This window comes from Ochotona curzoniae, unplaced genomic scaffold (assembly GCF_017591425.1).
Source record: "Ochotona curzoniae isolate NIBS_2020 unplaced genomic scaffold, NIBS_Ocur_1.0 contig_2688, whole genome shotgun sequence".
In the NCBI taxonomy this organism is placed as follows: Eukaryota; Metazoa; Chordata; class Mammalia; order Lagomorpha; family Ochotonidae; genus Ochotona; species Ochotona curzoniae.
In genome coordinates, this window is record NW_024465553.1 from 15,160,069 (window position 1) to 15,173,782 (window position 13,714).

At 51.6% G+C, this 13,714-nt stretch overlaps 1 protein-coding gene across 1 annotated transcript in view; it reads right to left on the bottom strand.

The window, feature by feature from the left end:
- The window catches only part of ADCK1 (aarF domain containing kinase 1), a 97,556-nt gene that overhangs the window by 60,476 nt on the left and 23,366 nt on the right, over positions 1-13,714 (bottom strand). Inside the window, exon 4 of the mRNA XM_040975227.1 lies at positions 4,900-5,103. Within this exon, the coding sequence (XP_040831161.1) occupies positions 4,900-5,103 (204 nt within the window). The remainder of the gene's footprint in view (positions 1-4,899; positions 5,104-13,714) is intronic.

Below are 13,714 nucleotides of genomic sequence, written 5' to 3' on the forward strand. Positions count from 1 at the left end.
GGAAAATGGGAGCAACAGGGATGGGCACCGAACCCGGCACGGAGCAGGTGCACGTGAGATGAAAGGGTGGAGAAGTTAGATCAGCACCTGAAGAAGGCAGCAAGACCAGGAAAGCAGGAGGCCATGGCCAGTGCAAGGAGGAAGCCTTCTGCCAGCTGCAGGCCGGCAGGTACAAACACCCTCAAACAGAAGGGTGCCCCTGGCCTTGTTGGTCCCATCCACCTCCCTGACCGTAACCCCCCAGTGCATGTTCACCCCCATGCAACCCACCTGATTCCATGAGGACTCTGGCAACAGAGCTGAGCACAGTACCAGGGTCTCCCAGGATAGGACAACACCATCTGCTTGATCTTGGGTAGCCATGGTCCCTCCTCAATAGCAGCCAGAGCTCAACCTCCATCTCTCCACTCTGGGGTGGGGCAGGGGGACCCAAGGGGAGGCTTGAGAACAAAAGTCAGTCACTGGCCCACAGGAGGTGCTGCCAAAAACCTCAGGAAATCGCAGCAGCCAGCCCAGGGTCACCAGCAGCCCCTGAGGCACGGCCCAGGTGCTGGGTGCACTGTGGGCAGCAGCAGTGGGAAGGAAGAGCAAACTGGGCACTGCTGGGCAGGGGGACAAGAAGGGAGGGGTCAGGCACCAGGAAACCAGGGGACAGACCCATTCCCCAGGCTCTCAGCACATCCAAAGCATCCAGCTTAATTCAGAACTAACTACTGAAGTGCAAAGACTCGGCCCGCTTCACACTCACTACATCCCACAGCAAGTCTATGCAGCACAGGTTCCGTCACTGCCCCATTTACAGGTGAGGAAACCAAGGGCAAAAGAAAAGCCAACAGCCCAAGGTCACAAAGCAAAGAAACCAACAGGCAGCTTGGCTCCCACGCATCCCCACAGCTCAGCATGAAGCTGGAGCGCCCTGTGAGAGCAGAATGAGGTACCAACGTGTGGTCCCTGTGGGGACAGGGAGACGGGTGTACGTGCACACTCATACACAATCCACACAAACACATACAGGGGCGAGAGGTCTTCAAAAGAGTTACACAGAATGCATCAATTAAAAAATTTATACAAAAACAAGCATCCCCTACTTGGGCATCGCCACCACCCCAGGCATTGCCTACTCAGGCATCGCCACCGCCCCAGGCATCACCACAGGAAACTATCCCAGGGCAGGTGACAATCCTGTCACATCCTAAGTCCCACCATTAAGCCTTCCCCAATCTTCCCACTTTGCTCAGCCATCCCCACCTGCACCTCCTGCATTATAGGGAAACTAAGGCTGCTGGGCGAGGCCACAGTGCCCTGCCTGCCCACCAGCGACATCTGCCCCTACTCAGCCTTCCTCTGCCTGGAACCCTTTCTGAGTCCTCTCCTCCCTTAGACTCACTTCCTGGGAAGAACATGGCAGGTCCTTCCAGATGTGGCCCCGGTCCCAGTGGTACAACCCCGGCTCCATCACGCGCCTCCCTGAAAGCCACTTTGCAGGGAACAAACTTCACTGCGCGCTCTCCTGACTTCCAGCTCAACCAGCCCTGCACCTTGGCGGAACCCGTCTCGCTACAGTGGTCAATGCCTCCCCCGACCTCCACCTCTGAGCGCCTGTGCAGATGCCACCGGCTTCAGATCACCTCCACCTGCCCAGACAGAATGCCTTTCTCTCCTGGAAACCCGTGGGCCACTCACATAGCCAGGAATAGCCCTGATGATGACCCCAGACCATGGAACCCAAAATGAGGTTGTAGCCATCCTTGTTGGCCCTCAGGGCCCAGTATTCTGACTTTTTCACTGAATACCAGGCAAAGCATTGAGCCACAGAGCCTGCAGGGTACCTTAAGGACACATGACCTAGATGAGGAAGGCACTGGAACTGTAGGGAGCTATCATGAACAACCGGTGGTCAACCGCCTCCTGGGTTAGGCCAGAGCCTGCTCCATTTGGGATATAGAGACATCAGCCTGGGAACCTTGCATGACATTAACCAAGCCTAAATCTCATGCCCCTCCCAGACTTGCGAGCTCAGGCGCCACCTACTGGCTAAGGTCTGCGGTGCACCTGAACCGACCACCCCTCTGGCACCACCCCTATGACCATCCCTAAGGCAGTTTATACAGTGTGGATTGGGGGGGCACTCCTGACGCCAAAGAATGACCTTCTCTTTTGGAACATGGGCTCCTGTCTGCTCCTCAGAGCTGGACCTTCGGGACATAGCCTAGCATTCAAAATAAAAAATACATGTCTTCCTGATCATGCTGGGTGGAGGAGTATCTGAGTTGCGTGCGCACGCACACACACACACACACACACACACACACACACACACACACACACACACACACACACACACACACACACACACACACCTGCTTTGCACATGGACTTCAGCTAAACAGAAGCCCTGGTGCACAGGAAACAGCGGCTGGTTTGGAAACAGCGGCTGGTCTGCGGTCAGGCTCACGTTGCTGCCGTTGCCGCCCCTCCCTTCACTGGGGGACTGCAGCCCACTGCCTCGGCAACGCTGGTGCCCCTCCCAGCTCTCACCTCCACACAGATAGGGCCAGCTGTCGCCCAGGGGTTGGCACTGATGCAGAACCAAAGGTCAGTGGTGAGGTCCAGGAGCACTGCAGCTTCCGTCTCATCCCCACCCCGGGGCAAGGGACATGGTTCGGGGCCTGCCTAGGCTGAGGATGGCAGCGATTGTCCACGGCCTCTATGTAGGGAAAGGGGCCATGAGAGGGATCCAGAAACAGCCAGCTGGGGCCAGAAGGAGCCCTCTGTGCGGTGGGAGGCTGCAGAGCCCTCAGGCACCCTCCTCAGTACCTCAGATCCCGCCCAGGACCCGCACTGGAGAAGGGGCATGCTTGCAATAAACCCCGTGGCCGACAACAGAGAAGGAATGGGACCCTGCGTGGCGGAGAGCCCAACAGTACACAGCCCAGCTCAACCATCATCCTGGGGGTGACAGCTACGCCCCAGGAGAGCCATGGGAGGGGACTGAAGGCGTAGGGCCGGGCCAACTGAGTGCCTTCCCTCCGCCCTCACAGCCCCGCACTCACCTATCCACTTCCCACACAGCCCTCTCCCCTCCCTCCACCCACACAGCAAAGTATGTCACCAGGGAACAAATGCTCCTCCCAGGGGAGAGGAGGTGGGAAGGGGGAGGGCATGGTTGGGAGAGAGGCTCTGTGTGTGTGTGTATATGTGTGTGTGTGTGTGTGTCTTTCTGAGTCCCCCCCCACCCAGCACCTTGACCGACTTTGACCTTGACAGGGATGGGAGGATCATGGAAGGGCCGGCATGCTGAGGACTACATCCAGGAAGGTGGCTAAAGGCTCAGGCATGGGTGGGAGCTGCCCACCTGCTCTTACTCTGCCTGGCTCCCCAGAGGCCTCCCCATGTGAAGCCCCTGCACCCCTCCTTTCCCTGGCACCCACCTCCACGGTGCTGCCACATGCCAGCAAGTGATGCACCTTGCACTGTTATTATCGTGATTTATTTAGCTTTAATTTAGGGGTGGATCTCATGCTGTTGACAGCAAGAGGCCAACAACCCTGGCGAGAAGCAAAGCCATTCTCAAAGCCAGTCGCGACCGCCCTGCCTGGGGTCCCTGCACGTCAGCCTCACTGGGCTCCCAGCCTGTGGCCTGCTCCCTGGCGCCAGCCCAAAACCAGCTTATCCTTCAGGCATTCTCACTTCCATCAGAGAAAATGCTTCTCAGGGGCAAGGGAGTCCCAGAGGGCCCCCTGTCACCTCCTGTGTGATCTTGACCCCAGGAAAGTCGGTCTATGGGGGCCTCCTCCAAGCCAGGCTGACGCTGAGCAGGGAGTATCCCCACTGGGCAGGAGGCTGGGCACCTGAACCAGGTCAATGTGAAAGGATCCAGACTCAGGGCCAGCTTCCTACAAATCAGGAAGGATGGAACCATCGGTCTTTCCCAAGACCACACCCCTTCAAGTATGCACTCAGTGGTTCGTTACACAAACCATGAGCACCTGCTGTATACCTCACTGTGACGGATAAGAGAACCATCGGGTCTCCATCCTCACAGACCTGCAGAGGAACACTTAGAGGTGACTGACAGTGGAACAGGCCACAAGCAGGTAAGATGAGCACCATCCTACTGGGGAAGGCTAGGTGACTGTCCACAGGGATGTCCAGAAGCCAATGCATCAGCAAGGTGACCAACAGCCCCACACTGCCCATGGACACTTGACCTTAATGCCCTAGCCTGCATCCACCCTTCATCTACAAAATGGGGGCTAATCACACAAATGTTAAGAATTAAATAAGACAGCACATGGGACCCAGTACAGCAGTCAACAGGCAATAAACCTTCAATAAGTGATAGCTATTATCAGCACTATGGTTCAAAAACAGCTAAAGATAGGGGTTGGTGTGGTGGCATAGTAGGCTGTTTTCACCTGTGCTACCGATATCCAATATGGGAACCGGTTCGAGTCCCAGCTGTATCACTTCCAATCCAGCTTCCTGCTTATGGCCTGGGAAAGCAGTGGAAGATGGCCCAAGTCCTCGGGCCCTCCCACCCATGTGAGTGACCCAGAGGAATCTCCTAGCTCTCAGCTTCGGATTGGCTCAGCTCTGGCTTCTGCAGCCACTTGGGGAGTGAGCCAACAGATGCAAAAGCTCAGTCTTTGTCTCTCCTTCTCTCTCTGTAACTCTTCTGTTCAAACACAAATCAAATAAACCTTAATATATATGGGAATTTCACATGATTCAACTGCATTCACTACTCAAGATCACCAGTTTTCCTTCCAAACCTCTGGGACCTTACAACCCTGACAGTGGCTGTGAGATTGGGTCCACGTTGGTTATAGACGCCCAGTGTCCTGAACCCAGCTGGCACAGTCCCCCTCTAGCCTTCCCTCCGGCCGAGGCAGGTACCTCCTTGCCCAGGTCCTCACGGATGACCTGGCGGACCTCTTGCATGCTGCTCTGCGGGGCCTGGCTGTGCAGCACCTTCAGCGTGCTGGTGTACTCCTCTGGCAGCAAGTAGTCCAGAGCCCCCAGGTGCTGGCCCACCTTGATAAAGGTGCCCCGGTTGGCGCAGCAGAGCTCACAGAGACGCCTGGCAGAGCGCAGGTGCACCTGCAAAAAGATGGGGGAGGAGAGAGGAGAGAAGTGTGAACAGAGAATGTTCCCTGGACCTTGTTTTCTTCCCTATTGTCCAGGTATGTACAGGTATGCACACGCATACACACACACTCACACACTCCCCCCCACACACACCACCTCCCCCCACCTTCACCCCAGTGCTCTCCCTTCAGCCTGCTGCAACCCAGACAGCCCAGCCCGGCTTCTCATCTCCTCTCCATCCACACAACCTTAGCTAAGTCCCGCTCCACTTAAATGAGTGTGCAAAGCCTCTTAACCAAAGCCAATCTACTGCTGCCTTGTTGAAGGATATGCTAAGCTAATGTATTTGCCACCACACGAACAACACTTTATCTGGATCACTATAATTTATACAACACACACAGGATATCTTTTAATCCTCGCTGCTGCTCAGGAAGGCCAGTGTTGGTACAATCAAACATGGGAGACTCAGCTAGGAGCCGGCCCGGATAGCTCAACTGACTAATCCTCTACCTTCAAGCACCAGCATCTCATATGAGTATAGGCTCATGTCCAGGCTGCTCCACTTCCCATCTAGCTTCCTGATTGTGGCCTGGGAAAGCAGTCAAGGACAACCCAAAGCCTTGGGACCCTGCACCCACATGGGAGACCCAGAAGAAGCTCCTGGTTCCTGGTTTCAGATCAGCTCAGCTATTTTGGCTATTTGGAGAGTGAATCAGTGGATGCAAGATCTCTCTGTCTCTCCTTCTCCATAAAACTGCCTTTCCAACAATAAAAAAAACTTAAAAATAAAAAAAAAGCAGTTAATAAATGCCAAAGCAAGTTCTAGAAAAGACTCCAAATCTATGGCTCTGAACATAGCAAATGGTAGCTTGAGTCTCCTGTTTAGTTCAACTTAGTTTTATTGTGAAAGACTTTTTAATTGTTATTATTATTATTTGAAAGTCAGAGTTACAGAGAGGGAAAGACAGAGAGATATTCTATTGTTTGGTTCACTCCTCAAATTGCAGCAATAACCAGGACAGAGCCAGGTCAAACTCAGGAGCCAGGAACTTCTTCCAGGTCTTCCACATGAGTAGCAGGAATCCAAACATTTGAGCCATCTCTTGCTGCTTTTCCCAGGCCATTAGCAGGGAGCTGGATGGGAAGTGGGGCAGCCAGGACAGAAACCAGCACCCACACAGTGGTTGGCAACATGACACACTGCAGCTTTACCTGCTATGCCACCAAGAAAGGTGTCCTCCACACCACAGGAGTACTTTTATGGAGCCCATGGAGTAGACAAGTGGAAATTGGTCTGGTGGCTGGTGGGGCCCAATTTCCCTTCTGAGGCTCCCCATCCTGTCCCCAGGCTGTGCACTGCCAGTGTCTGTCCCAGCCACGTGCAGGTACTGCCACTAGGAGCACACACAGGGGACCAGGGATCCCAGCCCCAGGCCTGCGCTCAACCAGGAGTGCGAGCATCCACGCTGAACCCACACTCCCCTCAGTGCTAAGGAGGATGGCGGATGCAATCCGTGCATATTGGGGTAATAAATCCATGTGAGGAGTTAAGTAACAATTGACAACAGAGAGGGAAAACGCACTCAGATATCCTACATCATTAGCTACCAAGCGAACCACACAGGAAATTGTCACTTAAGAAATTAAGAGGGGGCCTGCGACGTGGCCTAGCGGCTAAAGTCCTCACCTTGAACGCGCCAGGATCCCATATGGGCACCAGTTCTAATCCCGGCAGCTCCACTTTCCATCCAGCTCCCTGCTTGTGGCCTGGGAAAGCAGTCGAGGACGGCCCAAAGCTTTGAGACCCTGCACCCATGTGGGAGACCTAGACAAAGTTCCTGGCTCCTGGCTTTGGATCGGCATAGCATCAGCCGTTGTGGTCATTTGGGGAGTGAATCATCAGACAGAAGATCTTCCTCTCTGTCTCTCCTCCTCTCTGTATCTCTGACTTTCCAATAAATAAATGAATCTTAAAAAAAAAAAAGAAAGAAAGAAATTAAGAGGGCCCAGCACGGTAGCCTAGCAGCTAAAGTCCTCACCTTGAACACACCAGGATCCCATATGGGCACTGGTTCTAATCCCGGAGGTTCCACTTCCCATCCAGCTCCCTGCTTGTGGCCCGGGAAGGCAATAGAGGACGGCCCAAAAGCCTTGGGACCCTGCACCCATGTGGGAGACCTAGACAAAGTTCCTGGCTCCTGGCTTTGGATCGGCTCAGTTCCGGCTATTGCGAATGATAGATCTTCCTCTCTGTCTCTCCTCCTCTGTGTATAGCTGACTTTACAATAAAAAACAGATAAATTTTTAAAAAAGGAACTAAGAGGGCGCTGCACTCTACATTCACCCTGTCCCAGCACAGCAGAGGCCCCAGATCGCAGCTCTAGCAGGAGCCCTGGAGTCCTGGGGACCCATCCACTTCTGGCTTACACGCCAGGCATTCTTGGGGAACCCCCTGCACACAAAATCCCCCACCCCTCTGGGCAGAGTCCTCCAGCTCTGCCACGGCTACCTCATCCAAGCAAGGCCACTGAGGGTCTCTTTCCCCTGGCAGGAGGGTACGATGAGAAGAAAATGAATTCTAATGAAGAGACAGAAAGCCCCGGATGCGTGCAGCGGTTTGGGGGAGAGGAAGATTCCCACAAGCAGCAGAAACAGGGGAGCAAGTGGGCCAAGAGCAGACAGCAGAAGGTCATGTAGCGCTGGGCAGGTGCTGAGAAAGTGGCAGAGATGAAAAGCTGGTCAGCGGAGGGGCCAGGTACCTCCCCAGTCCATGACAAGAACACAGGGATGCCAGGTGAACCACATGTGGCAACTCAAATCAACGGCTCCAACGCCGAACCAACAGAGGAGAAAATACACCATCGATGACAGGGGAAGCGTCCCCCTCCAGGAATCAAGGCCCTGGGCGATCAGAGCCCCAACCCTGCAGGACACTCCCCAGTGAGGACGCGCCTTATACCCAGTGACCTACTTGGCCACAGAGGCACACAGAGCCCCCGGACACAGCCTGCCCAGGGTTCACCCGATGCAAGCAGAGGACTAGAAGAGGCAGGGAAGACACTCCCCCTACTCTGTGACATCGGCCACTGCATTGTCACTGGGGGATATACTAGGATCCAGTGTTTGCCCTCGACTTCTGGAGAGACCCCAGAGAGCCACCCACCCAGCAAAGAGAGAGCCACAGCTGCAGGCAGGGGCCTAGGCAGTCTGGGCACTCCCACATGCAGGGCAGACTTGGCTCCCGGGCAGGGATGAACACATCGTCTCAAGGCTCTGGATCCTCCCTTCCTTCCTGCTTTAGGACACTGGAGTCAGACCCTGTCGCCATCCACTAGTTCACTCCCCAGATGGACAGAGCTTGGCCAGTCCGAAGCCAGGAGCCAGGAACTCCCTCTGTTCTTCCACATGGGTGCAGGAACCCAAACCCTTGGGTCGTCCTCCATCTCCTTCCCAGACCATCAGCAGGGAGATGGATCAGAAGTGCAGCAGGCAGTCTGATTCAGGGGCAAAGCAAGCTAACCCTCTGCCTGCAGCACTGGCATCCAATATGGGAGTCAGTTCATGTCCCAGCTGTTCCACTTCCAATTCACTTTCCCTGCTTATGACTTGGGAAAGCAGTGGAAGATGGTCCAAAGCCTTGAACTGCTACACCCATGTGGAAGACCCAGAAAGAGTCCTATAACGTAAAAGTTAATAACATCAGCTTTAGAATTAGAAAGATCTATGTTCAAATCCTGTTTTGCTGTTTACTTTTCATAAAATCTTGGGCAAGTTAATTTTGGAACCTCAATGTCTTCATCAATAAAAGAGGGATAATAATTATAAGTAAAGTTGTGATAATTAAATAACATATAAAAATGAGCAGGGGAGGAGGTGCAGGACACCAGCATCCTGTACCTAAGTCCCTGCTCCACTGAGCTCTCATGCTAATGAGCCCCTGGGAGGTAGCAGGTGATGGCCCAAGCCCTTGGGTCCTCATCACCCAAATGGGAGACCTGAATTGAATTCCTAGCTCCTGCCTGAGGATTTATGGAATGAATCTCAATTTCTCTCTCTCTGTCTCTCTTTCTCTCTTTACCTTTAAAATAAACAATTAAAAAAACAAAAGAGCGAGCCTAGCAGGGTCCAGCATACAGTCAGCATTCGATAAATGAACGAGACAGATAAAACAATCCATCTTGCTAGACAATGAAATTCACAACAGCGACCACCCTCCAGGCCCAGCCGCTGCCTCTACTTGATTGAGTTCAACAGTCTGGACCACAGCCTAACGGACAGAAACAACAGCTAATGTCATGCTCTGTCATCGAAATTGCAAAGCCCCAGTGCAGGAGAAAGGCAAAACACCACAGCATCAGGAGTCTTAGCACACTGATTCTAAGCCTTCTTCCCCAAGGGGCTCTCAATGCCAGATGCCACGTGCTCACAGGGACCCTGGCTGGCCTTCACCAAGCCACTGGCTACACGGGGTATGGGGCTCATCAGTGGTGATAGGTTCCCCGTTTCCACTCTCAACCGAAACAGAATGGCAACAGCTGACACAGTCTCCCTGCCCCACGCCACAACCTCGTTCCCCTGCCAGCACAGTAACTTGCCTCATGGTGATCTCATTACCAATAACCTTGCTGTGATGAGTTTTAACCGGTCTCATATTAATTAAAAGCACCGACATTAGCCAGCTTGGCTTATGGACATAGCACAGGGGCAGCGAGTAGCAAACCAGACCAACTCGGTGCTGATTAGTTATCGATTTGGCTGGATGCAGTGAAGGCGCAAGCAACCAATGGTCACCTGGGGCTTAATGCCCTGGGCGTGAGGGACCTGAGCCTAAACTCTGCAGAACTTCACAGTGTCTCTGATCAGAGCTCGTCACGATCTGATACGGGGATTCAGGGAGGCTGACAGGCAGAGGAAAGAGACATACCCATCTCAGAGGACTCAAAGCAATCTCTGGAAAACACAATTAAAAGTTTGAAACCCATGCATAGGTTTTTTTTTTTTTTTCATTTTACGTATTTTCCATAAATTTTATGAAGACTCCTCATTTACACAATTCCAAAAGTGTTTGTACAAAAATGTTTTTGGGGTGCCCAGCACGTAGCCTAGTGGCTAAAGTCCTCACCTTGCACGCCTGGGATTCCATATGGGCGCTGGTTCACGGGCCTGCTTCCCATCCAGCTCCCTACTTGTGGTCTAAGAAAACAATCAAGGATGGCCCTAGGCCATGGGACTTGGGACCTCGCATCCACACAGGAGACCCAGAAAAGGCTCCTGGCTTCAGATCAGCTCAGATCCAGCCATTGTGGCCACTTGGGGAGTGAACCAGTGAAGAGAAGATCTTTCTGTTTCTCCTTCTCTCTGTAAATCTGAATTTCTATTAAAAATAAATAACTCTTTTTAAAAAAAAAGGTGTGCAGAATAAGCTAAATCAATCCTTGAAATAATATGAAGAATTATAACTCATTAACCAACCACAGAAATAAACAGGACCATGACAAATACTCAACCCTGAGGCCAGTGTTGCGGGGCAGCTGGCTAACCTAGCACGGCCAATGCTGGCATTCCATACGGGTGCCAGTTCAGGGCATGACTACTTCACTTCTGACACAGCTCCTTGCTAACACACCTGGGAAAAGCTGAAGATGGCCAAAATGCTTGGATCCCTGCAACCCACATGGGCGAGCCAGACAGAACTCCAGGCTACCGGCTTGAGCCTGGCTCAGCGCTGGCTGTTGCGGCCATCAGGGGAGTGCACCAGCAGCTGGGATACCTACTTCTCTATGTGTCTCTTTGTAACTCTTTCATCAAATACATAAATCTTTTTTTCAAGTACATAAATCTTTAAATAGAAGGAAGTGAGGGAAGGAGGGAGGGGGTAACGAAGAAAGGAGGAAATACTCAACCTAAAAAAAAAAAAAGAAGCAAGAAATAAAGAAAATAGGGCAGACAAAAACATGGAGCTAGATAAGAGATATAAACCTAACAATTGCAATAATCCCACCAAATGCAAATCACATAAACTCCCTGAATAAAAAAATTGAAGTTTGGGGAGATTATTTGGTGCAGCACTTGAGACACTGGGTGAGACACCTGTGTTTTATATTGTAGTACTTGGGTGCCAAACACAACTCCATTATCCCAGTTCCAGCTTCCTGTTTTAAGGCAATTCCTGGCAGGCAGTGATCACGACATAACTGGTTCCCTGCCACTTAGTTGGAGACCTACATTAAGTATGCCCCAGCTCCAGCTGGTGCGAGCATTGGAGAATAAATCAGTGAATGGAAAAACTGTGTGTGTGTGTGTGTGTGTGTGTGTGTGTGTGAGTGTGCGCGCGTGCGCGCGTCTTTCAAATAAAATGAAAAAGGAATAAAAACTGCTTTAAGTCAGGGGTTATCAAGTGGATAAAAAAAGAAAGATCCGAGTATACACTGCCTACCATAAATGCCCTAAAAAGACGGGAAAACATACATCATGCCAACACTAATCAAAACAGAGCAGGAATAGCCATTCTGCTACCAGACTAAATTGATTTCAGAGGAACGAATATTAACAAGGTCACTTCATAATGATAAACAGGTCAGTCCTTCAGAAGACATATAAACCCTCATCACTTATGTACCAAACAACAGAACTTCAAAACACACTAAGCAAAAATGGATGGACCTGCAAAAGAAACAGAAACATCCATAGTTACAGTCACAGATTTCAACACCTGTCTGTCAGCGATAGAATTAATAGGCAGAAGAGGAGTAAGGATATAAAGGACTGGAACAAGAGCCAGCACTGAGGCACCTGTAACGTCAGCATTGGGCATGGGTTCAAGTCTCAGTTGCTCTACTTCTGATCCAGCCCCTGCAACACACCTGGGAAAGCAACAGAAAATGGCCTAAGTTCATGGACTCTTGCACCCACATGGGAGCCTCGGATGGAGTTCCAGGCTCCTGGTTTCAGCATGGCCCAGGCCAGGCCCAGCTGTTACAGCATCTCGGAGTGAACCAGACGATGGATGATCTCGCTCTCTCATTCTCCCTCCCTCCCTCCCTCCCTGTGTGTGTATATGCGTGTGTGTCTCCCTCTGTTCACCCTATCTTTCAAATTATCTCTCTACCCTTCAAAAAATCTCTTTAGAAAATAAGATCTGAACAATATCATCAACCAAATTGATCTAGCAAGTGTCTACAGGATACTTTTCCAATCATAGCAGAATGCAAATACAGACGGAACATTTACCAAGGGACCACACTCCGGGACATGAAGCCAGTCTCAATAAACTTAAAAGTGCCAGAGTGGCAGGTGGCCTAGCGGCTAAGGCACTCACATCCCACACAGAGCGCCTGGATCTGGTCCCTGCTTCTAGTAATCAATTCCACACCCTCACCAGCTTAGACTCTGCGAGGCGGCAAGCGCCGACTCACACAGGTGGGCCCCTGTCACGCGCATGAGAGACTGGGAATGAGTTCTCCATTCCTGGTTCTGGCCTCAGTCTAGTCTTGGAATATCAGTGCTTTTGGGAGCAAATGCATGTTAAGACTATTCTCATTATAGCCTATAAGGTGGTAAGCAATTTTTATTTATCACCCTAATGGTGATATTTATTTTGAGAACTTCATTAAGATAGCTATTTTTCCAGCTACTTAAAGTTACTTTTCACCCTTCACAATGAAACATTTTACGGATAGACATTTGCAAATATTATAAATAGCCCTTCATCAAATTTTTTATTTAATCTTGTATTCACTTATACCAGCTTGGACTCACAGATTTCTACTTTTTTTCAATGGATGGTAAACTACACACTGTCTATTGCTTTAACAGCTTTGTTGCACCATTTTGACATATATACAATAAGCCATATAATTTTAAAATGTATTTTATGGAGGCTGATGCCATGGCACAGTAGGTTAAAGCCCCCAATTTCAACACGGGCACTTCATATGGGCACTGGTTCGAGTCCTGGGCGTGATTTGCTGACTCACTGGGACAGGTTCTGGGAACCCAGACACAGCCAAGAACCCTACCTCCTGCCCGCCTCAACCCAGCCGTGTGGCAGTTCTGTGCTGTGACCATCCCCTCAGCTCTGTCCAGCGGCACAGAAGGACAAACAGAGCAGCAAGCACTGATCCAGGCAGGCTGCAACCAGAGGAGGCTGGAACCCAGGGCCACACACAGAGCACTCCTCCATCATGGACACTGCCATCCTCTCATGGGAAGGTCTCCTCCCCGCAGAGCTCAGAGAGCCAGACCCCATCCTGTGTCTGAGGATGCAGAGAGGAAAGGCTTTTATCCTACATACAGTGAGGACAAGGAGTCACGGATGAGCCACACCCCGCGTGTCCTTCCCACGACTACCTTAGATGATATGGGAGCAAGTTAGACACCCTGGGGGAGTCAGTTCAAGGCCCCATCACTCCAGCCCAGGCTTCTGGAATGAGCCTGGACTCCTCTTGGTTTCCAAGGTTTTTTGTTATGCTCTTCCAAGGAAGTCCTTCATGAGGGCCCTGCCCTGCCAGACTTAAAGAGAAAGCACAGCCCAGCTTTTACATCTGGGCTGTGACCAGGCCTTGCTTTCCAGGTCCACAGCAGCAGCTGGTGTGAGCGGAGAGGAGCAACACCAGCTGGG